The following is a 27,518-nucleotide window of genomic DNA, read 5'->3' on the forward strand; positions in this document are numbered from 1 at the left end:
CAGTGTTTGTAAGTAACATTTTTCAGAAATGATCTCCATAAATGTTGGATTCTACATGTCTGATATCAATGAAAAATATTTAGGAACTCTTAATTATAAATATATGTCAAGTGGCTACACTTCAGGAAAGAAAAGAAGATATTTTCTTACATAAATATGGTGGATTTTGATTTATACTAAGGTCAACTACAGTGAAACTGGAAATTCAAAGTCCTCGAGTCCTTGTTACTTTGTAACATACAAAGTTCATACAAAAAAAGAGGTTGACAGTAAAACACTCATGAAAAATGACTTCAACTTGAGCAAACTTTTATCTTTTAAGATTCTCTATTTATTTCTCACAAAAAAAAGTCTGCTCGCTCTTTTACTCCTAAGACCAATGTCTTCCCTTGGTAAACGAAAGGGGTTCTGCTGCCAGAACGTAGATTCAAATGCTAGGTTTCCTAATGAAGCAGTAACACCAATGTGTGTATAATACATCAGCATGCAAAGGAAAAAGTTTTATTCAGCATAGTATAGGCTCTTCTTTCATGAAAAGGAGAGCAGGTTTCATGCATTCTATTAATAAGCTTATTATTTCCCATGTGTTCCTTTGTGAGGGAGATATTTTCTTTCTTCAGCAATCTGCATTAACTAAAACTGGCTATAAAAGAAATGTTTTCAAAACCAAGCTACAGCCTACAATAAATAATGATCTCTTTCCTCTTTTCAAAGTCAAATGTTGGCCTGAAATCTATTTTGTTCCCAGTGTTCCTGTTAAAAAGATGTTGGTGGTCTACTTCCAATGCCAATACACACTGTAGCATGGGTAAATCTGATTTCAGCTGCTCCTGTAAAGCCTTAACTGCATCTGCAAACCTAGCCATTTGTGATGAAAAAAGAGAGTCTAAAAGCTTATGATTTAAATCTTCCACTGAAGTCTTTGAGAGCTTACATTATAATAAGGTCTGGAGAAAATATATGCAATTTCCCATCATTTGTCAAGTTAAGTCTAAGCAAGTATACTCTGATTTGCTATAAATGAAAACTTTCAAAAACAATCATTATAAGCATGAAAGGCAGCACGAAGATAAAGGATGTTTTCACAGTTACTTCTCCTTAGAAAGGTCAAGAACTTAACAGTATTTTTATTCATTTTAAAACAAATAAGCTGTCATTTTTTATTTCACAGCTATGGGAAAAATAAAAAGTTCTCATGAAAAGATACATCTTTAGTCCAGCCCCCAGATTAGATAACTAATTTAAAAACAAATCCACAATCAAATTCTAGTTTAGGAAGTAAAAGCAGATCTGTTTTATGACATTATAGTGTCAGAACTGTAGAAACCACTGTGCCAGTTTCATCATTTCCCATGTTGAGAATAATTGGTGAGTCTTGACCCTTCCCATCCACTCACCAGAAAACTCTCCTTTAAAGTACTAAGAATAAGCAGTCCTACAAAGAAAAGCTTTTTAGCTGAGCTATATCTTTGTCAGTGGTGATTTATCATGCTTAGCAACCCCCTGAAGTATGGAAATGTCTGTATTTCTGCCAGGAGCCTACTAAAAAAAAAAAACAAAAAACAGAATTTTTCCATAATCCAAAACAAGAGCAGGTTGAGCAGAGCATTCCTAACAAGAATAAAGGGCATATAGCCCTTTATCAAAATAAGCAAAACTTTTCTGATTCACAGAAGTTTCTATTTCAGTTGTAGCACCATTGACTTTAACGAGCTATAGGTGTGCTGAATAGACTGGCTAACTTTACTGGTTCAGGAATGGGAAGAGGTATAGTCTTCACTGGCAAGGTGGCTAAACCCTTGTGTTGTTTTTTTCTACTCTGGGCCACAGCAAAAAGCCACAAAACACATTTTCATAAAAGAGTTCACCAGACAGGGAAATTCTACATAATCAAAGAGAAGACTGGATAGGAAACATTTTGTTTTGCTGAGGACTTCACCCAGCTGAGTAGGTAGAACTGCTTCCTTCAACTTCTATCCACTGGCTTTGCCTCTCGAGATGATTCAATTTATTTTAAAATGAGACAAAAGTTACCTTTACTGCTTGACATCTTAAGTTGTACTTCCTTCCATCTTATCTGTTTCTTCAACCCCCATGACGTAAGCTGTCTTTGTAACTTCAGTAACAGTTCTGCATACTCAGGACTTCTGAAAGCCAGTACCAAAGTCTGTGGAAATGTCAGTCACTAAACTTGCACATTTCTGTACAGCCTCCAGTGTTCACACAGAGCTTCAGTATGTGAAACAACAGTTCTGTTGTTTACTGGTTCGTATCACCAAGACTCATCATTTTTGCTGAGCTGAAGGGAAGCAGAACTGGAGCTGAGGCAATCCTTTTCTCCTATTGTCTTCACATAACCGAGTAAGACACTTCAATTCATTGTTGTTTTTGTTTAGTTACTGTAAAATTCAAAATGCTATCCACATGACTGCCTAAGAACAAGGTTGGAGGGACCTCTATCGACCACATACCAGTTACACAATTACAAAATAACGAAAACAAGTTAACTTTGCCCCTCAAAATAAGCAGCGCTCTCAATTACAGCCTAGATGAATACTATTATTGTTTGTTTATTAACTTTTTTCCTCCTTATTTATACAAACACATTCCCCAAGATTTCTTATAACAGTTACTGAAAAGCATTAGAGAACTCCAGGCAAGGAGCTTTTACCAAGTCTTTCACCTTGCACCAAATGGAGTGGGCAATATGCACTTAGTAGTCCCAGCCTACCCTAACAGCAGGTTATATGAAATATGCCATATACATATTGGTGGTCTGAAAAGTGCTCTTAGGAAAGATTGGTCTGTTTCAATATTAGCAGTGGCTCCAGTTTGGGCTTGGAATGACCACAAAGGTAGAAATGTAGTCAGATTTTTAATGGAAAACATCTCTAATAAAACACCCACTGACTAGTCTATCAGGAACATCAAGCTAAACTACTTTTTAACTAAGATGTGTCTTGCTCTGCTCATTGAGAAGTCATACAACTGTCCAGTCATAAAGCGGCAAATATCAATGCATTCTTGAACAGGCATATTATATATTTAAACAGATGAGTCAAACCAAATATCTGTCTGTAGAACTACCAATACTTTACCAATATATAAATGTACAAAAATACACACATATTTATTAAATTAGTATATCAAAAACAGCTGATAGTCACTTATCACTTTATACACAACAGGATCTTTTTCATCTCATCTCTTTGGTCAATGAAACTACTCTGTGCTCCCTCATCCAGCTGTGTTACCACAGAGAGGCTGAAATAGAGAGAAGAGGATTCTACTGGTGTAGTAAAATCATACTGGCACTTACAGGAGAAATCTGGGACATAGTACTACTTCTGTTTTCTTTCCTATGATTTAATAGTGAACTTTAGTTTCCATGGCTGTTCCTCTGGCACAACTCACCCAGCAATAAATTTACAAGTAATTGTAAATATTTATTTTAAAAGGAGACATCTAGGAACTGTAAAGGCCATGAAATGGTGGGCCAGCCCTTCAGCTGGTATAAATTAGTGTAGTTCACCATTTTCAATGGAGCTGTGCAGATGCACACTGGATGAGAAGCTGACTCTCAAGGTTACGTTTCACTTCTCAGCTCAGGGCTTTTATCCTCTTGAATCGTACAGCTAAGAACATGTATTTGCTAACTTTCTTAGTTTTTTTCAAATATTTTTTTAAATACAATTTTGTCTTATTTTAAATATTCCTAAAGCCTATACCACCTATGGCAAAGTTTTGTGATCTTGTACAGCTCCATTTCAGTTGCAATTAAACCTTCGGCCACTCTTTGTTTAGGTAAAAGAGGACATACTTTGAAATGCCATATCCACCCAGTTAAACAACTGTACGATTAAACATGGATATGATTTACTGCATACTTGTATCCTGCCTTATAAACGTGCTGTACGGCTTCTTTTACTCTGAAAGTCTGTTGTACAGGTGAACACTCAGCATAAATATATTGTTAAAGGTTAACCAAGATGAGCCCTTTTTTTCAAAATTGTATTTGATTAGAAAAGTTAAAGGGTGCAATACCCCAGGATATACTTGTCAATTGCCTGAAGACAAGTATTTTGTTTGACACTAATGACTCTTGTGAGGTGCACCTTCTTGACCTTCTGTTTGGGGAATACAGAGGGCACTAATACATTGGTAAACTGGAAATTTAGTCATAGTCAACAAGACTACATTCTTTAAAATCTACTGAAAGTTCTAGACTTAGCAGAAATTAAACACATAGATATAAAAGGTCAAATAATCAGCTATGCAGCAATACAGCAGAAAAGAGTCAAAGTAGATCACAGTTGCACACATATATAATATGACACTAAGGAAAAAACAAATGTCATTCAGGAACACATTAGGAGTATCATATGTAAGACACAGAATGTAATTATTCCATCCTAGCCAGCATTAGGATAAGACCTCAGGTGGAGTACTGTGTCCAGCTCCAGCACCTCAGTAACAGAGGCTGATAGACTGGAATGAGGCCAGAAGAGATCATCTAGACATACAAGAGATTTATCACAAATAACTGATGAGAAGAACACTGATATAGTAGAGTTTGTTTAGTCTAGCAAAGAGAAGACTGAAGGGAGACATTGCAAGTCTTCAAATATGTGAGGACTATTATAAAGAGGACAGAGATCAATTTTTCTCCAAGTTCATCAACAACAGGAGGAACAACGATGTGCTTAAATTTAACCTAGCAGGATTGATTGGTTTTTTTTTTTTTTTTAAATAGTTACCTATAAGACTAAACAGACCCTGGAAGAGATATACTAAGGTGATTGCTAAGTATCTGTCATGAGACGTTTCAGAGCAGATTAGCAAACACCTCTCAGGTATATGTACAGTTCATTTAGCTTCAGAGTTAGAGCATAGATTAAATGACATCTGCTGGTTATTCACAGACATACTTCTATAAATATAACATACTGCAAAGCTGTCATAATTTCAAACATAGTTCTTAAAACAGTTTAAAACAGAAGGCTTATCTGCATTGCAAAGTTATGACTTGAATTTGTGAAATGACACTGGAACTAGTTTTAGACTAACAGTTATAGCGTTATCCTGGACAACTGTTGCCTTTGCAGAGATCTGGATTGCCATCACCAGTTTAAAAAGTGTTTACATCAGTCAAACATTCAAACTCAATGCAGATAGCCCCACAGGGAAAGTCAATAACTAGCGTCATTAAGGGAAATCCTGGATACTTCACCTATACAACTGTAATCATAATCTGCAGGAATCAAACTATTAACTGAAAACCTACAACTACTACATTTCCCATAATACTAGAAAATCTGTTTCTAAAATTAAGAGTACAAATTATACTCAAGAAATAAACACTGTAACATCCGTTGTGAATTCTTTTACATATAAGCTAAACATAAATATATGAGCTAAGGTTTGTAGACCTTGGAATTCAAGCCCTGTTCAGGCAAACACGAGGTTTGCAATGTAAGTTTTCTCTCTCAAATAACACACACAAACCAAAATCAGGTGTTTTCTAGCTCTTTTCTGTGCCTGACCTACCCAAACCTTTAAGTGATGCATAAGGGGAGGAAGAGCAAGGACTTGTGGAAGAAGCAATGCTGATGAAATCACTATCTCCTCTCCCCTCCACCTTTTCATTTCCTGATCAATGAAGGCAATTAATGATAAGTACAGTTGTTGTAAATGAAAAATTATATACATAACCTATTCTTTTCTTTGTGGGGGAAAAGGGCACTCTCAAGAACCCGTGATTCAGAAAGGTAACCAACACAAAACTTCTTTAGAGTTTCTCTGCTGGGATACTTTGGGAGCTCAGTGCCCCATAGTGAGAGCAGTACCCAAATACTTTATTCTCAAATGAGTTATCAGAGGATCTGACTGCTCATTTTTGTGTGAATCCCAATGGTGATATAAATCAAAACAAATCTGATAATGTAATTATAAAGGACCAGAAATATCTTTCATGGATTTCCATCAAATTATAAGAGGGAGGACTCACAATCACTGTGCTGTATTTAAGAATAAAAAGATCCTACTGAACTTTTGATAAATACTTTCAATGGAAGGTATATTTAGAAAACAGGATAGGGTTATTCCAACATCTGCTTTTTGGTAGTGCACATAGCAGAACTATCAAACATGTCAACTATTCTGCATCTGTTCCTCTGAGATTCTGGATTTGTAAACAAATTCTATCATCAGACTGATTTATAGCGAAAATCATCAGTCAGAAACTACTTTCAAAGCAAATATGCCAAGATACAAAGAGTTCCAAAAGACATTTTCTCAAAAAGGAAAAAGGTAAGTCTTCTTCCTCTTTCCTCCTGAAAAGCAGTTATTATTTAAACATATATGATTTTTCATTAAATACTCCATGTGGTCTCAGATTTTTAGATTTAGTCAATTAAAAATGCCACTAAAAACATTATTTTTAACATAAAATCATCTCCACTGTTGTTTAAATTAAAGCATTTACTTTATTATTATACTAAAGCACATGCTTCATTATTAATTGCCCTCAAATAGTTAGCACTTCTCAACTGTCAGTATACGTGAGCATAGACAAAGCACTCTAACCACTATTCACTTCACTCCTGACCTACATGAAACACTTTTGCACTTTCAGAGCGGAAAGACTAAAATCTGTGACATTATCATAGTCCCATTTTGTTGAGCAAATCACACTCACTCCACAGTAAAAATATGACAGGGTGGATAACTAAATTAGCTTCAAAATTTACACACATCCCTCTTAAAAAAAAAAAAAAGTCCCCTTTTGCAGTCTTTTTAATCTTAGTGACTTTTGCACTTTTGTCTTATAAAGTCAACACATCAAAAGTAAACATTACATTCATACAAATTCTACCAAGAAAGAGAAAACGAAAAAGAAAACTGAAAACAAGCTCTATACAGAATGGGAAAGAAAGTCACTGCAAAAAGTTAAACTACAGGATTTTTTTTTCTAACTCTATACAGACAATTTGCAGTCATGAAGGAACTGACAATTCTCAAAAAAAAAAAAAAACCCACCACTTTAACTTACTGCTCCCTGTTGCATAAGCCAACTGTTTCATTCTATAAAATCATTTTCCAGCTTTCTGACATCCATATACTGTTCACTGACACGGAGAATAATCTTTCCATCTCAAAACCTCCATTTAATTTTGTCTCTGATGAACTGTTTATCTTTCTGCTAGTCCTGGTTAAAAAAGCTTCCTCCCTTCACTGTCCCCAATCCTCTCTCAACAGCCTCGCAGAGCTGGGCTCAATGCTAGCACATTTGGCACAGTTGAAATCAATTTCAGTGATGATCTGTCAGTTTGCACAAAAAAGGGTCAATGCCTTTTCAAGATCAATCAAAGTATATCAGAGTTCTCAGCTGGAAATCACAGTAACGCACTGCAAATAAGGGACATTGGTTGAGATACCAAGCTTAATTTCACATTTCTCTCTTACTTGGCAACACGTGTATTTGCCGCCATATGTTGCTGTGACTGACTTCACAGAGAGCAGTGTGAAGACAGCGAATGCTAACAGTTGCAAATTACTTTTGTGGACTTGTATTAACTCTCTCTTCTATAAGATACCACACTCTTGAATACTTCAAGACTATTCAGTCTTTGGTTAGTAAAAGATACTATTGAGAATGCTAAGACTCATCAAAACAACTGCTGTTTAATAACTTGTATTAGCTACCAGCATTACAGTGACCTTTCCAACAGATCCAGAGGGCATCACAGGAGCTTGTTAGATTGCTTTAAAGAGAGATCACACTGCGCTCTGTGAAAAGCTTTCCTCTGACTTCAAGATGGTTTCCAAACTAATCGAGAGCATATCCTGATGAATTCCTAAAACTGTAGTTACTCAGTACAACACTGATAACAGAACTTTCCTCATTGCTTAAAAACCAGCAAGCTGAAAGCACAGGCTGTACAGTATGCCACCCAAAAGATCAAATCTGGAGGTCCTACTTCCATTTTAACTCTTCATATTCAGCCAAACAATGATGGCTAATAAATCCTCTTTCTGATCGCTAAAATTGACAAATCCACTGCATACAGCTGCTAGACTATGTGCAGATTAATTTACCAACAGTGGAATGTTATTTTTTCTCCTACTGTTGAATGACAATTTCGTAATACGGTTATGTCTCTAGGTACACATCAAGTTAATATGAATCGGGGACTATATAATTAGTTTATTTAAACTTTTAGTCTGGAGGAAGATAGCGATTTGAAATTCATTCACATCACACCAGGTTAGTCATTAACAGATCCAGTACTGAAATGCCCACGCTGCAATTGACAACCTGAACTTCACCTGACAGAAGGATTTAGCGGTTGTTTTGTTTGCTTTGAAGCAAACTGTAACAAAGTAATCTAACATTTCATTCTCATCAATATCACGCGATCGTCTCAACCACTAAATCCTGAAAGGACTCATTTTTCCTTTGGCCAGGAAACGGGGTAGAGGAGGAGGTGCTGAGAACTGAATTAGGCTGACCATGCATCTTCCAGGTGTAACGGACCAAATTTTCAGCCACCCAGGTAGCCTTTTGCCAGCTGCGTCAAGCTGGCTCATTGCCACTGGAGTCAAATCCGACTTCTTCACTCTCTTGATGACAAAGGCTGCTATCCCTTCAGCCAGAAGACTCCTTCAGGTTCACATTCAGCATCCTACACAGAATGCTACTATAAATGGGTAAAAAAATCGTTACCTTCCTAAAAGGAATCTCCATCAGGGCTTTACAACTCTCAGTGCTGTCTTTTCACCACATTTTTTTTTTACTCTTATACTATTATTTGGCACAGAGGGGATATTCTGCTTTTTGTCTCTATTTATTATTGTTAATTTATTGAGAGTAGAAAAACTGCACGAGCTAAAGCAGAACATAAGGGTTCAAGTGCAGAAGATTTTGCAACCTCAGAAGACAGAACCACTGCCATCCTGCACTTGATATGTCAGCCAAACACAGCCATTTAGAACATGAAATATTTCATCTGATTTTATGTGCAGCAACAGAAGAGGACTTGTCCTCCATTTTCACATATTTAAATGAGACAACTTTAAATCAGGAGAACCGCTGGGATCATCTGAGTTGACATTCAGCATAATGTAGTTCACAGAATTTCACTCAGTAATTTCTGAGCCAAATCTGTAATCTGTGTCTTAACATCAGCTCTGTGCAGACATCAAATTTTGACTCATTTTGTCTAACTGAATCTGTTTCAATGGTTAATCACCCTCATTCTTAAAATTTGCATCTAGTTTGTGCTCTGAAATGATTTATTTTCAAATCCTAAATAAATGGATACTTGCATGCTATCTAGTGAGGCAATAAGGAATCTTTATTGCTATAAATCTCATTTCCATACAGGTACCTTGTACATAAAAGGAAGTAACCATTCTTTTAAATAAAGGACATAAATTAACCCTTTAAATACCTAACTGCAAAGGAATTTTGCCAAACCTCTAGTTATGCAGTGCTCTTTTCTATCTCTTACCAGCATTCCTCTTTTTCAAAGCCTATGTGAATGCTGCTGTAGCACTTTCGGAAAATTTTAGCCTTCAAAACATTACCCACAAGAACTCCCAATTGATTTATAAGTATTTCAGCTGTGTTAGCAGGGTACATATGCCCATACCAAGTATAACATGGACTGGTCTGAGTAGCTCTGCATCACACCACAAATCTACACAACTGTGTGCAACAACAGACCAGAACTGAACTAATATATGAGGGAAAAACCGGAGCGTTTGAACAAAAAAGGCATTAGGAGATGGACACGATATTAGAGATCAGAACTATCAATCCTGAAGTAGACTTCAATTTTGCATTGCCCTTCTCCCCCTCCTTCCCCCCAGAGTCCCTTAAATACATCACTGATAACTGTTTAGTCAATGTCCACTACATATTTTTTATAATAAGAAACTAACTATATATTTAAATTGTAGAACACACTAAAAGGTCTAGGTCTGGAGGGACCTCTAGATCACGCAGTCCAACCTTCTGTTGAAAGCAGGGCCTTAGACAGACTAGCTCCAGTGAGGGAGATTCCTCCACTTCTTTGAACAAACTTTTCCAATGTTCGATTGTTCTCACAGTGAAGAATTTTTTTCTTATTTCCAGATGGAATTGCTACTGAAGCAACTTTTGCCTCTTGTCCTGTCACCATACATCCTTGCGAACAGAGTGACTACCCTTCGTGTACTTAAAGGCTGTGATTAAATGCAAATTGCGCTCCAAGTTAAAAGGGATTACCCACAATTTAGAAGAAAGGAAAGAAAAGCAGTATCAGCCAGAAGAGCATATGCTTCTCCTAGTCTCCACACACAAGGCCTAGCCATACCTGGGAAACTGGGGCACACAAAGCTAAGATTATAGCTGAGTCAGCAGGGTCCAAATTCAGAACTCTCTCATGAGACTTGTATTGAGTAAGTTTGCAGCAATACTGCTATTCAAGCAGCCTTTTATTTCATTTGGACATACATTCTTTCATTCTCTAATACTATCTATTTTTGAGAAACTTGCTGTTATTAGCACCGCCTTCTTCATAATCTGAAAAACTAACACTTCATTTGACCTCATGCGGAAATAGTCAAATTTGACAGAACTTTTTTCTGCTAACATTTACTTAATTTTTCCTTTGACTCCAAAGGAGAAGTGTTATTTTTCCCACAGACTTCTACTGCCCTCTGTAGGATTATTTTAAATAAATTATTAGGAACAAATAAGTAAAAACATAAAAAGAAAAGATGTAAGCCCATCAGTGACATTACTGTAAAATAGGAATAACTTCCCATAACTCAGATGGAAGGTGTGAGCCTGCTTCGTTTTCAGATAAAATATTATAGAGCCTGAAGTCAGGATAGGCTGCCTTGTTGCTGTCCAGAATCTTGATTTAAGGGATGATCATGTCTTCTTTTGCTTTCTCAGACTAGGCATGCTCATTGATGCCAGTTTCGATATGCATACTTCTCTGATACTGTAAAGACAACTTAGGCACCTAATTCAGTCCTATGGATTCCTTCTTTAAGGCTAGGATGCAACAAGTTTAACTCGCTTTTTGGAGTTAGCCTCAGCGTATTAAAATCAAAGAGACTTATTAGAAGAAAGCAAAGAAAGGATTACTTCTCTAAGCTTTATATGCAAACTTTTATATGCAAAATTTCCTTCAAATTTCCTTCCTTTCTTATAGGAATTTCAGTGCTTACAATCCTAATATCATAAAATTGTAACACACGATGGTAAATTTTTTACTTATTTTCACAGTGATTAGCCATTTATAACCCCAGACAGGGTGTTTCAATGTGTATAATTGCTCTTGCAGGCTTTTTTTTTCCCTAACAAAAAGAAAAATGAAAATAAAGTCTAATTACATTTTTAGGATGTGGGGAAATAATGAACCACTTAGGCTTGTGATTTTTTATGTCATCATAATCCCTTCATGCAATTAGAGCCTTTTAATTTGCATCTGAATTGTCAAGGTCATTTAGTTCATGCATATTTAAATACACTTTTGGTTTACTTTTTTGTCCCATACCACTGCAAATAATCTACAGCCTGAAAAACCTTTGCCACCACCCAAGGCCACCATTGAACTCATCTTAATTATTAACAAAATTTCTAAGGAATTTAAACAGATGCATGAACTTCGCATTGCTATGTCTGTATGTGAATTGCAGGTCACTAGTTTTCCTGCGGCTCTATTTTACCTTATCCTTCCAATCATCTAATATGATCCCCAAGTAAAAAAAAGGGGGAAAAGTGTATGTATCTGTCCAATTTAGAATAGAGAAATTTATAATATATATATAACATAATAAATATATACACACACTTTTCTATATCCAATTAAGTGTCCATGCATACTTCACTTTCTCAAAAATCCTACTTCACATCTTTCTATTTTAGTTTTCCTACATGTACAAGCCATGGTAGTGATATTTATTCATGTCACAGAATTTGTCTCTGAATTACTTAATCACTGCTTGTAAGAGACAATTCACCTGAACTGCGTTTGTAGAGACAACCCACAACAGAGTTTAGTTTGTGTGCAAAATCCCCAAATCAGTCTACTGGACATTGCCTCTTTCCCAATTTCTTTTTTATTCTAAAAAGAAAGAAGCCAAAGAAGTGCTTTTTAAATGCTTGCATTAGCTACGCTGGCCTGTACAATCTCGGGCAAAGGGCAGAGACGTGGTTCTCATCAACCTCGTATTTACATTCTTCCAGCTAAGAAGTAGCCTGAGTTCATTAATTGCTTTTTTCTTTGTGCTCAAACCGAGTCAGATTTGACTTCAGAAGAGCACTGGGGGTCATGGTCAGCTTTATTTTTTGACCTAGACTTTGCACCTCAATTTCCTTCAATTTTTGCAAAGCTCACCTGGCAAAATCAATTCAAGTCCTAAAGTATGGGGTATGCAAAGCCCTGCATCATTCAGGCAATCAGACCAGGCAATCACAAAGGTCCCTTCTGCCTTTATAATCTATGAAAGACTATGCCAGTACAGTATTTCTACACTTCTATGCCAGTACAGTATTTCTACACTTATGAGCAAATATAACAGAGCATCTTATTTGTGTGTACTCCTTTACTTGTACGTATGTATCTCACAGTATCCACAAACACACAGACATTCAGGAATCTCTTATTTTTATATACTGGTATAATAGTTTTAGACATTACATGAATCCTTTCCCAAAAAATTCTACAAAACCAGTTATCTCAGTTTTAATTGTCTAATGGAAGCTTTCAGAAATTCTGTGTTATTTATCTTCCGGTAGCTAGCTTCTCCTCCATGCTCCATTTATTGTCCTTTTCATTTCTGATGTATTCTGTTTTAATTAATTCATTTTCATTGCCACAAGACACAGACAACGACTAACAAGGCAATTTACATTTGGGGGGGGGAGGGAAGACCACGCATTAGTAGCAGCTGCAAACTGCAACCTACTTTGCAAGAAATGATGTAATACTCTGAAGGCTACTTCAGTCACAATATCAGTCACCGAAAACAGTCTGCCAAAACAGGCAGATTTCTCTTTCTTAATTTCCTTCTCCAAAAACATGCAAGGAAGCTAGTAGTGGGTAAAAATTAACAAACAAACAAATAAATAAATAAAAAATAATATCAAAATTTTAAGCAAACAAACCCCCTTCCCAATCACATAGAGAGAACACATGAGATGACTGTACTGAGGGAGACCAAACACTGACCTCTCCCAGTCTCTAGCCCCCATCATCAGCCCATAGGAGATGCGCAGAGAAAAGGGCAAGCACAGGGCAGGCTACTGGGATTGAGGAATTTTCCAGCTATGTTTCATTAGTCCAGATTGTAGTGATTTAGTCCAGTAAGTGTTAAGAAGGAAAAAAATAAAAAAGCTTAAAATTTTTAGTGTTACAAGAACCAAGACTAAGCAAAGTGAAGTACCAGTTTAAACCTTAAAAAAAAAAAGTCTTTGCACTGCTGTTCTGCCTAATTCCTGTAACTACTTTTTATATAGAGAGAAATAATAATTTGCCAATTGAATAACTTAACTATCAACCGCTTTTAGGCAGATATGCTATGAACACTTGTTTCTCATCATAACCCAGCTCTTTAAACTGGTTGCTGAAGAAGCATACAAGATAATCTGCCTCATATGAAATATTAGAAATACCTGGGGAAAAAAAGCTGGGTTTTTAGGTTGACAACCTAAAATTGTTGCATTAAATACTCAGAATCTTGGTTCTGATAAGAATTTCAAGTCATAAATTGTCATCTTCAAAAATGAGGGCTTATGTAAGTAGACCTTGGACTTTACTTCTAAAATATAATCATGACACAAAGTTGGGTCCCATCCATTAGACACAAAACCAGTTGGTCTGAAAAATTCTTAGCCTAATTTAAATTAATTGTAACATTGCCAGACAAATTTATTGTCCAACTGCTAAGATAATTCAACTTTTCTGACCCCTATCCCATATTTTGCCTAAGGAAATGAGAGTTGCATGACCACTTCTGTCAGTTAGCTTTCTCCTCATAAGTTTGATCTCTTTGGCCAAATTTGACATTGTGTTCCTATCAGTTTCCTGAAAAATTTGCACTTGGGAAAAAGACCCAGATTACCACTGAGAAAAAGCTGCAGAGTTCAGGTTCCCTCCTCCATCTATCGTAGCAGCTTACCAACCGTGCACACGCACTGATCATCTAGCCAAGCAGTAATGCCTCAAGACTAGTCACATCACACACTGTATCTCACCAATACAGTAGTTAGGGGACACTAGCCGAAGGGGAGAGTACTGACAAGGAGGAAATAGAAAAAGGTTGGGGACACACTACACAGGAAAATAAGGTTTGATTAATTCCACCACTCATGCCGTAACTTGCTCTGTGTCTTTTTGGTTTTTTTTTTTTTAATTAAAGTGAAATACAATTCAGATTTAGAGATGAACATTGCACACTGAAGAGACAGTTAAGCTATTACTCTTTACATAATATACTTTTTAAAATTTATTTTTTACTCTTTTAGAACTAGATTTACCAAGGTAGAATGTTGCTACCCTATTACCCTATACTATTTTCTACTGTAATTTTTTTCTTCCCTATGATCTCCGATTATGAGATGGGATTTAGGCTGTAGTTGTGAGTTCCAAAACCTAATGAAATTCAGTCATAGTACATGACCGTTTAGGGAAGGAAAAATACAATTTCCTGAACAGAAACAAGCATGAGAACCACAGGCAAGCTGGACGAGACTTGTGTTTTTTGCTAATGCAAAATACTCATTACTGCACTTACAGCAAGGAGAGTTAATCCCAAAGGGCAGGACTGCCTAATCCCTGCAAGAAGATAGTAACAGCACTGAAATTCAACACTGATCTGTCTTTTCAAGTGCAGTGACTTTGTTAAGAATACTGAATTAGCTGCCAGGCTAAGCCAACAATTTGACTGTATCAGACTAGAATGAATTGCTCAGTTCTGACCAGTTATATGCACCTTTAAAACTCCACTCATAAAAGCTGCATAATAAAGCTCAGAAATACAAACTCAAGCTAATGAATGCTGTCAAATTACTAACTTAGTGAACGGACACAAAGTCAGTAAATGTAATTCAAAGCAGCAGCTCCTCAGAGAGAACGCTGTACTTAGCATTTCTGATGCACTGCCCTACAAACCACCAGTCTCTCCAAAACATTCATAAAACTATAGCATGTTCCTACTTACAAACCCTAAGTGATTAAGTGATCGTTAAGTGATCCCTGAAATTAAATTTAAATCACATATTTTTGCAATTTAAAGCATCATTGACAACAGAGGAAGAAAGGAAAGCAATGCAGCTATTTGTCAAGCAAAAACACTGACGAAACCTTCAGTGGTCATTTTCCATTCCCATCAAACTACTCATCAAAATGTCTTCTTTTTGGATTCATTTTCTACTCCCCCTTGTCTGGGTTTGACGCAAAATGAAAAAAGTTTCAAGAAAAACTGGCACTTGTGAAACGTATTTTTGTGTGTGTCTTCAGGACATCAAGTCACAACTACTTTTTCTCAGCCAAAGCCAACTGTTTTTCAGATTGTGAATGTCATCTATTTACACCATTTAAGGACTAATTATCTTACTCTTGAAAGGATTCTTCCTAGAACAGAGCGAGCCTTTTAGAAATCCCAACATCAATGCCATTTAGACCCCACCACATGGTGTCCTCTCCTACTGCTTGATTGCCGTACACCACACTGTTCAGAGAAAGAGCCTTAGAGTACTCCTAAGGAGTTATATACGAAATTAAATCTCTATTTATAATTTATATTGTTTCTTTACTTTTTCAATCTTGAATGAAAACAATTGATGTTAAGAGTTACAACAGAACCCAGGTCAGCTATAGGTCCAGTGCTATTTAAAGAACAGACTTTGCCAGAGATGTACTCCCCCACTAGCTGAGAGGGAGTGTGCATCGCTCATGCCAACAGAGAGGGTGGGCTGCTTCAAGAGCATCTTAAAACAGAAAAACAAATCAGGTAAAGATATCACCTAAGTCCCTCCTTAGCTATAAAAGTATCTAGGATTCTTCCTGCCATGTCTCTTCTGAAACAGAGGGACCTTCAAGGCTCAAATCCTTCTCTTATATTTTTGTAACCCGGTTAGGGTTTCACATATGTGCCCTCAGCTGAACTAGCTGAGCCACAATCCAGATTTTATGCTACCCATGATATGAGAAAAGTCAGACTGTGACAAATCTTTTTTATTTAAACAAACAAAAAATTATGAAAAAAACAGGAATAGTCAAGTTTTAAAATATACACAAGCAAGGATCGTTGATGCTCCTATAGAGACTTGAACTGGATCAGAAAATCAAATCTATATATGAAATGGCCAAAACTTGCTTTGACTGGTGAATTTAAATGGAACAGAATGGATGTTCCAATACTTCTTGCCTATTTGTAACCACGTAGCACGGTACGGGATAACAGAAAAAACCTGGCTGGCAGGAAAAACTTACAATGACATCTGTAACTCTGAGAAACTATAATCTGTGAGTCTTCTGCTTTTTCAGAATCCTAAAACTGGGAAGTAAGTATAGTCAGACGAAACAAGAGTGGAAACCGGCTGACACTGTGCTTCAGTCAGAGCCTCAGCTGTTACCCAGGGCCGCCTTCCTGCTGCTTCTCCCTTTCTCTTGCAGTATTTTTTACTGTCAGCTTCTCATTTTGCCTTCCTATAGTTTTTCTCCTGCTGCTTTTAATCTAGTGAGACTAACTCAGCTGGCCCCAGTAGCTTCACTTAAGAGAGTTACTCTCAAGCTGAAGCCAGACAGCAGATAAAAGTGACTTCATAAATAGCTCTGCACTAGTATAAGTTTGCCAGACTTCAAAGTAGCTGATAAGACCATGTGCTCAGTCTCTCTTTCTGCAGCAACTATGCTGCAAATAAAAATTAGTACTGCTACTATCAATATCTCTTTCTAGGCCAGAGAAACTGGTATTCTCTATACAAAACATCCCAAAACAGAGGCAGCCAAACCAGTGGACATTTGAAATATGTCTTCTGTGTCTTGCCCAAAGTCACAGAGGCACCTCTTTTTGCCCTGATTATACTTAGCTGTAACTTGAACATAAGAAAGAAGAATGACTGGTTAACCAACAAGCTGAGGTCTACTGCAATTAATGCTGTCACCTGCTGATGGCCGATGACATAAAGGAGCTTTCACAACACCGCTGAAGCAGTTTAAGAGCTCAGTTGCTGAATGGGGCAGTTATGCTCCAGTGTTGTCTTCTGTAGCTTCCTGGCTTTGGCCTTGTGTTTTTCTCTGACCTTTTGGTGAGCTGACTGAGTTCAGTAATATAGCAGAAAACTAATCAAAAAAATTAAAAAGTGAATGTATTTCTGCTGCTTTAGGGAGCTGAGGTTAGTGAGGGCCAGAAGAATGCTGGCAGAAAGGAAAGAGAGGGATCAGGCAGAGAGGAAGAAAACCCCCAGGGAGAGGGAGCAGAACTGTCCTTTTTAGTAGCAAGCCATTATAATATTGCCTGAGCCACCTTGTAAAAGCTCATTGTGAGCACGGAGCATCTTGGAAGACAGTTTGATAAAATTAGAAGCAACAATAAAAAGATCTCTTGATAGTACTAATACTGCAGAATTCTGTAAGGATACAGTTACAAATTATCATTTGCATCTCATGGCTGAAAAATGACTATGTTTAACTGAAATCAGACAAAAGAGTAAATCTTAAAAGAAAAGTCACAACAAAATATAACCATTTCGAAGTTGTGAACGCTGTGAAGCAATCGGGCTCACATAGTTGATTTTACCATGGAAAAGTTATTTGGGGGAAGAAGAAGGGAAGCAGCCTGTACTGCTGTTGACATTAGTAGCTTTCTCTTTTCAGAGGGAGGATAGAGAGAGAGCAAAAATATTAAAGAATCAACAAGAAAGGAGGAACTACAAAATGAGGAGAAAAAGAAAGACTGCTCATGTTGAAGCAATTACTTTTTTAATGCGTGTACAATCTGAATTACTATAAATTGTCAAATTTAATTCTACCAAGGAGCTAACTTTGGCTTATAACAACAGTAAATACAAGCAGTGACTTTGTTTCTTCTGTGTCATAAAGAGCGAGAGTTAAATCTGAACAGCAATATGAAGGATATTCAGGCAAACATTCTCTCAGCTATCTGCTTTTCAGATTTCCGGTGTACTAAACTTCACAGAATAAAGAACTATTGGGTGGAACTATTGTGTATGATAAGTTGTCTAGAAAAAATACAGTGGGTTCTGTAAGTTTAAAAATATTTTGAATATCTCTGCTGGAGTCAAATAAAATGATAACACAAATTTTCACCTATGAAATACTAAGTCATTGAAGAGTGCCCTGTTCCTAATTATAATTCAACAAGAGGCTGATCAAGAATACATGAAATTAGTAAGAGTGACTCCTATTAACTTCACCTGGTTTTAGATAGAAATCCAAGAAAGACTTTTACCAGATTGTCATAGGGCCAGCTCTAGCAGAGACTGAGTTCTTGTTTTACTTTATGATTAAACCAAGTATGTTTTGGGGAGAGCTCAGATGAACTCGCACACTGAAACTTCGTGACTGCTGGCATTTAACCTGTTTTTAACCACCTTTTCATCCTTTTTAAAAAAGACTTGTGTGTGTGAGAAATGATCATTCATCTATCCTTTAATATAACTGGCAAATATGCTTTTATACTAACTCTTTGCTTACTACCTACCATGGAGATAGTATCTTTTTCCACTGTAGTCATGGCAAAAACTTACCAACTTTGGTCAGAATGAAACAGTTATTAAAAATTTACTTGGAGAACGTGACATTTACTTTAGAATAAGCATGTAAGAATAAAGAACAAACGAAAGCTCAACAAAGATTTCTTTGCAAAGGGACACTTACCAGGCTGAGATGGTCTCACAGCTTCTGGAGCTCTATGGAAAATTCAGTTTTCCCTGAAGAAAACCACATCTAAGAGAATTTGGGGAAATACCAAAATTTCAAGCACTCACCTTTTTCGCTGCTACTTGTTGGTGTTGAAGGGGGAATTCCAGGCTTAGATTTGTCATAATTGTTAAAGCTCTGGCTGCGTCGATTGTTGGCACTAATAGAACCACGAGTTTTGGCCTCACTGCCTGCAGCGGACACCCTCATGGTAGGGCCTGGAAGTCTGATGAAATAAATCACAGTCAGATGAAATACATTTAAACAAAAAGGCACCCTGGGAAAGGAAAGAAACTACAGAATATCATGCATAATCTGAAAATAAAAGGATAAACACCACAAATATTTGCATACAAGGTTTTATAAGGAACTTTGAACAGCCGCAATACATCATCCTAGGTAAAAAATATACAGTGAACAAGCTACAGTATGAACTGTTCTACATCAAGGGAAAGAAAAAAATACTCTCAAGTTGGATACTTCAGTAGCTTTCATGTGATTTTTCAGCTCAAAAAAAAATTCAGGATCCAGTTCTGAAACTTCTGCTTAAGTTGACTAATAGTGGACTTGGCAAACAGGCTAATTGTTTCTAATGGACTAAACACATAATACTCTAGACGGCCTAAACTGAGTAAAAGTGATACAACAGACCCTCCCTCCAAACATTTTTCTTTTCCAGTGATCATTAATGGTCTCCTACCATAAATCTTGTAAATCAGAAACAGTTGCAGTAAATTCAGAGTAACACCACTTGCAAAACTGGTGCAAGGTTACAACTAAATGAGACTACTGTTCTCAGACCAGGATGCTGAACAGAGCTCTGCTTAATTTGGAAACAAAAGTGAGAAAGAATATGGCCGCCAGCTTAATAACCTGGCTTTTCCTTGTAGGGAAGCACATTACATCTGCGCTCGGAAAGCTGCAAAGCCTAGCAGCCAATCCCTGGGAAAGATTGACTCGGGCCTATAAAACCATACGGGGCTCAAGTTTCCTCTCCTACTCTCTTAGCACAACCACTTTATCAACGAGCAGGTAGTAAGCCTCAGGGTCAACTGAAAGAGGATGGCAGCAAGCTGTTTCAGGGAGGGATTTTCAAACATTGATTGCCTTTCCTTATTGTAGTCTATATTTACTAGTTATATCTGTTTACTTACAGAAAACATAGTTAGGGTTCTGGCATAAGTAAACAGGAAGGCATGCTTCTCTTGTGCTTGGCAGGCAAAAGGAGAGGGGGAAGAATTTTCTAAAAAGCCTGACAGAATTAGGGAAGCAGCCGGCATCACATTTCAGAGCAAGAGGTGTGCTTAAGTCTGTCAAAGTCAACGCTTATACGTAGAGTTTTAATGTTTGCACTGTATTTTCTGCGCTAAGGAGCGCAGAGATTTCTATATTCCAAATACATGAAACACAAAAAATTTAAACAGTTGTTAGTTCTTCAAAACACACACTGAAGATAGAGAAACAGCTCACAGTTTTAAAAAGCGTTGACATTGCATTAAAGACTAGAAGAATCAGTTCACATCATATTCCGTAACACTGAAAGGGAAAACTCTTTGCTGTCTCTGTATTTTCAGTATGGTAGAAGCACTTTAAAACATTTTTTCATACAAAATATAAAATCAGTGTGTCTTAAACAGCCTCTGCCAAGAGTGGCTAACATGAAGACATCCCTGTTGTCAGAAAACCAGGGGATGCAATAGACCAAATCACTTCAATGCCTGGGGGAAGGAAGAGCAGCCGGGAAGGCCGTCCAGCAACGCTTCCCAAATCAACTGACTTCTCAAAAACTAGTGAAGGAACAGGAAATATGAAAAGAAACATGAAGGAAAACAGCAAGAACGTCAGCAGCTGCATGCACATGCTTTCAGAGCTCAAAGTAGGATAAATTGTATAGGCATCATTCAAAGCAGAACAAAAAATTCATTTGTAAATGCAAATCACCGCAGATTTGGCACAGCACGCCATGGTTCTGAGGTTTATTTTGCGGAACCCTTTTAGACAAACCCCTCAATTTATCCAACATTTTTGAGGATGAACAACCTTTCCCGACACTGGGGGGTGCTAGAAAATTGTACGTAATGATCATTGCAGGAAAGTGAAAAATGAGAATTCCCCAGAGATACTTTACCGCTGTAAAGGAGACTACGGAGGAAGAAGCAGGACTAAAGTAGGGAAAAAAATCAAACGCTCTTCGTAACAACTGTCGTGCTGTTCTTGAGAACTTGGAAGTCGTCAAGACAAGAAAGCTCATGAAGCGTTTATTTTGCTTAACAGGCAATGAACTAGGTTTATTTAGACGTAGGAAGAAAGCACAAGACATCCAGTTGAAAGTCTCCATAGAAGGATAAAAATTGTTCTGAATATGGGCCGGCCGCTGCAGCACGGCTACGAGAGCACCTAGTACTGGGAGGGCAATTTTCTCATAGGGCTTGGCATCAGGCGAGGGATGGGGATCTTGCGCTCATAGGTGAGAACAGGCTCCCCACACATGCACACACAGGTTTGGCAAATCTCGTACACTTTCAGGTAAATAAAGCTACTCAGACCATGTGACCAGCTCAGAAAGTGACAAGTTTTAAATTCAGTCAGTATTGCCACTGCTGATAAAAACGTACCCGGAATAAAAATATACATACTGGCAAACACTCCTGAAGAAGATACCATTCCTCTTACATTTTTTTACTCTAATTTGACTGCCTGATTCTGTTTTAAGCCCACGCTTTTGGTAGTCGGCCAAGATATTTCACAGCAGTGTCTGTGAAATCCAAGAAAAATCGGGGAGTTCAGGGAGAAGCTTCTAGCTCCTTGCTATTAGAGCCACCCTACTGAACTTCGAGGATACTCTCCATTACTACTCTTCAGCACCATTTCTAGGAGAATATGAACTGTCAGGCCATAAGCGTGATTAAGAGAGAACATGAAAAGGAAACATGGAGCATTAAAAGAGAGGTTACAATGCAGACCTTCCCTGTTGTCATATAAGAAATAAGATGGGGGAAACAAATCCAAATTATAAAGCCGTACTAACATTCTATGCAAAGGGGGACAGCTGGCCAAGTAGTTCACAAGTTGGATAAAAACGGCAAATAATACTTCACAAGCTTAGTAAAATGGCAAATAACAGCTTAGTAACTGATGTAGAACTATACAAAAACCCTAGTGAAATATTTTTACATATAGTAGTAAATAAGTAGTAAAAGGAAACTTACGATCAATAACTGCATTAATAACGCTTATAGCAACCCCTGTAAGTGCTGAGATGAGATGGTCATAGAGGTTGGCATGCAAATAAGGCTGGATTTCAGGAAAAATAGACTGAAATATAATTTTCAGGGAGTTCAGATGTTCTCAGCTCCATAAAACTGGGGAGGGCAGGAGCTTTGATGAGACATACCCATAGGGTGCTGTTTTGCCTCACATGGTGCATGTCCCACTTGCCAGCCCAGAAAGCACTAGCCTGACGCTAGCACTTACAATTATGCACATCTAAATATGACAAATACACATATGTATAGCGGAGAGAGAACTCCCAGAACCATGTTTTGTTCTCAAAAGGGAATGCTCATATGGACACCGAAATCAAATATCTTCTTGCTAGCAGAAAACGCATTCCACGCCTTGAAAAAAGAAAACAAGTTAAAATGGGTCTGACACTTCCATATTTTAGCTGTTTGTAAAATTCCGAGTTACAAACAAGGAGGTAAATATTTTTAAGGTGAACCCTAAACATGCATCTGGAAATATTGCAAAAAAAGGGTTATTCATGCTTTGCAGAGGATGAAGAAATGCTAACCTAGAAGACTTTTTCTGACCAAGAGTGAATCTGATGATTTTGCTTTGAGATGAGTCCCTGGGAGATGCACTGTATGACAGGAAAGAAAAAGCGGAAGATAACAGTGAGCAAAGAAGAAATTTGTTTTTTTTAAACCACTGAACTTAATTACTAGTTTAGGGAGGAGAAGGTTTTTTTCTTTTTTTCTTTTTTTTCCTCTTAACATATTTTACAAGAAGAAAAGCTTCTTCCCTAAGTATAACTTCCAGTCAAAACTGTATAAAATCTGAAATGAATTAATTTTTATAAAATAATGTAGGTGCAATTCTACATCCAAAATCAAATTTGGATGTAAAATCAAATTTATTACTCGGTTTCTTATCTATCTTTTATTGCATATGACTCAGCAGATTTTGAGCAATTTCAGAATTCAGTATATTCTATGAAAACATTATGACATTTCTTCAGCATCTTCAAATATTTGTAAGTTATTTGAAACCCAGTCCAATCCATACAATAGACTGCAAGTACGAAAGTAATATTCAAATGAATCAATGCACTTCTGTTACACAAAGAAGTCCCAGAAATTTGTTCTTAAAGTTCATCTTTGTTTTACAGTAATTAGTCCCTGCAGAAGTCATTACATAGTAGCAACACTAGCTATCTTCAATCATACAAAAACATGTGTTCCACTGAAAATGAACATAATCTACGAAGAAACACATAAGGAAAAACCAAACAAGCTTTGAGAAACGTCTCAATTGGAGGGCCTCACTTTAAGAGTTCATACTCCAAGTAAAGCAGTGTTTCAAGTAGTGTTCACCTTAATCTGTACTCTTTTAACACAAATAAGCCGTAACTTAATTTGTGTTATGTAAACAAATAAGCCTTCATACCTTAGCAAACGTGCATATATGATTTCAGCATTGAATCCTGCCTACTTATTCCCACTGAAATCCCCATCTCTTACCAGTAAAACAGTCCGATAAGCAGAACGCTATAAGAATAAATGCATGCACAGTGGTACGGCCTTCACAAATTGCTTTAATCCCCAACTTGGAAAGAGCACCTTCAGGATTAAAGGCATTCAAGGCACGTATCTCTCCTCCATTACCTATATTATGTTCCAGGAGTGTCAGCAAATGCCAGCTGCAAAATTATTTTTCATGTAAGCCAGCAGCTTATTATTTTTGACCAACAAAGCTAAATTTGATTTTGACTGTCGCCAACAGCGATAAACTCTATTTCTTTTAGCAGTCCCAGACCCTTCCATTCCTCAGTGAGGACTGACTGTCCTTGTAAACGGAAAAGTTATTTTTTCACATGTCCAAGGTACATATACATCATACTAGCAAGGATGTATGTGCTTTGCTAGTATAAAGAAGCAAAAGGGATTCTGAAAAAAATTTCCTTAGAATAAACTGTGGTTATTCTGTCTAGCAGGCATTTTATGCCCATAGAACTGAATATTTCTAGCACTGGGAACATATTTCAGTACATCTGTTTTGCTTTCCAAAGGTATGAAGTCAGTTGCTACCCAGCATTCAACATGTGACACATCTTCTATTGTCAAGCAGAACAAAAGAAAGAAGCCTCTTTGGCTTCTGAAGACATTTAACAAGAAGAAAGAAAAATGGTGAAAAAAACAACTTCAAAGAAATTTCCCCACCTTGACTGCATTTCTGGTTGTGCTTTTAAGTGATGCTGTGCAGCTTGCTGGGGCTGTTGGCACTGTGCTGGGAGCGAAGCTGGCACCTGCTGCTGCTGTAGCCCGACCTGGCACTGAGCTGGAGGCCCTGCTTGCTGGGATACTGTGGGAGGTTGCTGGGATGGATGGTGTTGTGCTTGCTGTTTCTGTGGCTGCTGCTGCTGTTGCTTGTATCGAGACAAACTGAAGAAAAGGCCCAAGATGGCCTTCAGATTGCCATTCCTGATTTCTGTAAGGCAATTTTCAGAAGTCACTCATCAACCACTAGTTGTTGTCTCTTTCTGACAGTACAGTGGGTCGGCCACTGTGCTGTTCGTAGTAGTGTCTGAACTCAATTCCTTTAGGCTATGACAGGCTTTCTGCAAATCTAATCAGTATTAGAGCTGATCAGCAGTGAGCACCAACCACAAACAAATAATTTCTCCACTGCAGTGACTGCAGAGGATGTCTTCCATTTCTGCTGTGTTCTGTCTGCTAATGCTAGTGTGCTTAAATAGACAGTTCCTTTAAATAGTTCCTTTAATTTAAAGTAACCAAAAAACCCCCACAACAACAAATATATTAACATCACAGTGTAAATGATTTCACGGTCCTAAATTTGCATGAGGAGGAGAAATTGCTTGGTTATCACAACCATCGTATCATTTCCCGTATATCAGACTAATTGTTTCCATTATGAAAATCTGATGCAAGTTTTGCAAATAGAAAAGCTGAGTACTGTGTGAAATTCCTGTATTAAAGCAGATAATTACCGGTGTAAATCATCACAAGGTAATAAAGAATGGATATACCCAATGTACCTAAAGGTAACTTGACAGTGAATGTATATATTTTTTAATTCTTAAAAGTCTTCCTGTTTGCAATATCAAAAACAAAAACTTAAGAACAAATGAAAACACAGCAATACAAAACAAGTACGAGAGCATGCAGTTAACAACTGTATCAAAATGCATAAACATGAGGGCCAGTTCAGCGTTTCAGATAATTTTAATAATATGGTGTGATAAATCATTTATCATGTTTAATTTCCTAAATTTAAGTAGTAAGTTGCATAAATCACTGATATTAAACAGCTTAATTTTTGCACAAGTTCTATACAGCATTTGAGCTAATAAAACTTACTGTTGCTCCATGCTTTCCAATATCTCTACATGGATCAGTGCAAGAGGGGGATGAGGAGCAAACATGGCAAGACAGTGGCCAAGCACAAGGGTGAAAATCAGAATCTGATTTACTTCTGTTCCCAATTCTGGATGAAGGCTTGCTTTGACTTTGCAAGAGCCCTGTTGTATCCTTTATTCCCTCTCTCGGTCACCTTTCTCCTCGTATTGGTCACCTTTGTTGCCTTATACATTTTTGATCTTAACCCCAAGCCAGCAAATCCTAGGCTCACATCTTAAAATTTTGCTCCCCTTTCTATACTAACTTCCAGCTTTGATCTCCTTGTCTAACTACCCCTCGATCCACCTTTCCTTCCTAGCCACTAATCTAATTTACTGTCCTCCTTAATTTCGTTTCAGCCTATGCTCCACTTCTCAGTGACTTATACACTATATCTCAGTGGTCCAGGTAATTACCCAAGCCCAGGATATTCCTTTCCTCTGCTGCTCCTTGGCTTAATCTCCTTTCTCTTGTCTTCTTTCCTGCAATTTGACCCCTTCACCAGTGCTTTTTCTCACCACTGTCCTCATGCCCTCATTTGAATGGTTCTCAGTCCCAGGGCCCTTGATCAGTCACTCTCTCTTCCTTTGTTTTCTTAGCCAATTTCAGTCTCTTCCTGGCCAGTGAAACCTGTCTGTTCTCCTTTTCCCAGTCTGCCCCTGCTCCCACGCATGTCATGCCACAAACCCAGTCTCCTGCTGCTTCCATGACCATCTAAATTAGGCAGTTTCCTTGTCTGATCTACCTGTGTTTAGTTAGGGAGGACAGGTGATGGAAGTAGACAGTAAAATAAAATAGGCAATGGAGACAGTAAAAAGGATCTCCCTATCTTCAGTAGAGAACCATAATTATTCATAGCAATTGTAAGGAAAGTACCACTTAGTCACAAGCTGGAGCATAACTAAACATTCCCAGGGGCACTGGGAAGCTTTACTGCAAAATACAGGCCAGAAAGAAAAAAGAAAAAAAAATCCATGAATCTACACACTTAAACTTTACATGCAATTGGAAACAAGGACTTGCTTTCAATGTGAAGTGAGAGGCAATCGTAAAAATAGCCCCACCTAAAACTCGTTGCTTTCTATAACTGTGTGTGTCCTGCTGTATTTATCACAAGAGAAGCCTGCTTTCGACATTTTTCTAGGGTGACAAAAAATAACGATTAAAAGAAAAATTCCTTTAATGAGTTTCAAAAGTAGCATCTTTCCCTGTAGGTTTTAAGTGAAATATGTCAAACCGTACTTTTAGAAACGGTTCTGTTTCTCTTATCTTAAAGATAGACTGAGGTAATTCACCTGGCAGTTTGCCCCTGCACTTTGTACAAAGAGAGTACTTCAACCTCATTACACTCTACTAATTAGTATAGTCTGAATTGCTTCCTGCTTTAGGTCCCCTCTTGTCCACGTGTCAGCCTAAACATGCATATTAACTTAGATAATGATGGACATGTAACCCACTCATTTTAAACTTGGAGCCCCAAAAGACTGATTTTTGTACATTTGAAACAAACACTCCAGATGTTTCAGAGGAAACTGGAATTTAGTTTTAAGAGAACACATCCAAATCCACCGACTGGAAATCTCCATACTAGAACATCTTGCCTGCTACTTGTTTATGCCCACAGCTGCAACTCTACCTTTACAGGTTGCCTGTTATCCTTTTCTTTAGCCACAAAAATACACTAGACTCGGTGGAAATTGGGTGGGGAGGGAGGAAGAAAAGGCAAAGAAAAGAAAGGTCTTTTAGATAGATTACTGCAGAAATGTCATTATCTGATTTTTCTAACACTAACAAATGAAGTATCTTGACTTGCAAAATACGCAAATCACGAACTATTTATTGAATATGAAATACAGAACAAAGCAAATCAACAAGAAGAAAAAGCATCTATTACTGCTGTTCAGTCAAGAGCTTATTTTATGTCTGATTCTGT

General features: G+C 37.4%; 1 protein-coding gene across 3 annotated transcripts in view; it reads right to left on the reverse strand.

Annotated features, from left to right (window-relative positions):
* Positions 1-27,518, reverse strand: part of NAV2 (neuron navigator 2) — a 245,424-nt gene that overhangs the window by 120,896 nt on the left and 97,010 nt on the right. For 2 of the 3 annotated variants that reach the window (XM_068945366.1, XM_068945365.1), the window contains exons 5-6: positions 24,386-24,653; positions 19,013-19,170 (exon numbers count right to left, since the gene is read on the reverse strand). In XM_068945366.1, the coding sequence (XP_068801467.1) occupies positions 19,013-19,170; positions 24,386-24,653 (426 nt within the window). Of the gene's footprint in view, positions 1-19,012; positions 19,171-22,737; positions 22,807-24,385; positions 24,654-27,518 lie in introns of all 3 variants that reach the window. The other variant, XM_068945364.1, reaches the window with a different exon arrangement.

Source organism: Struthio camelus, chromosome 5 (genome assembly GCF_040807025.1).
Source record: "Struthio camelus isolate bStrCam1 chromosome 5, bStrCam1.hap1, whole genome shotgun sequence".
NCBI classification, from domain to species: Eukaryota; Metazoa; Chordata; class Aves; order Struthioniformes; family Struthionidae; genus Struthio; species Struthio camelus.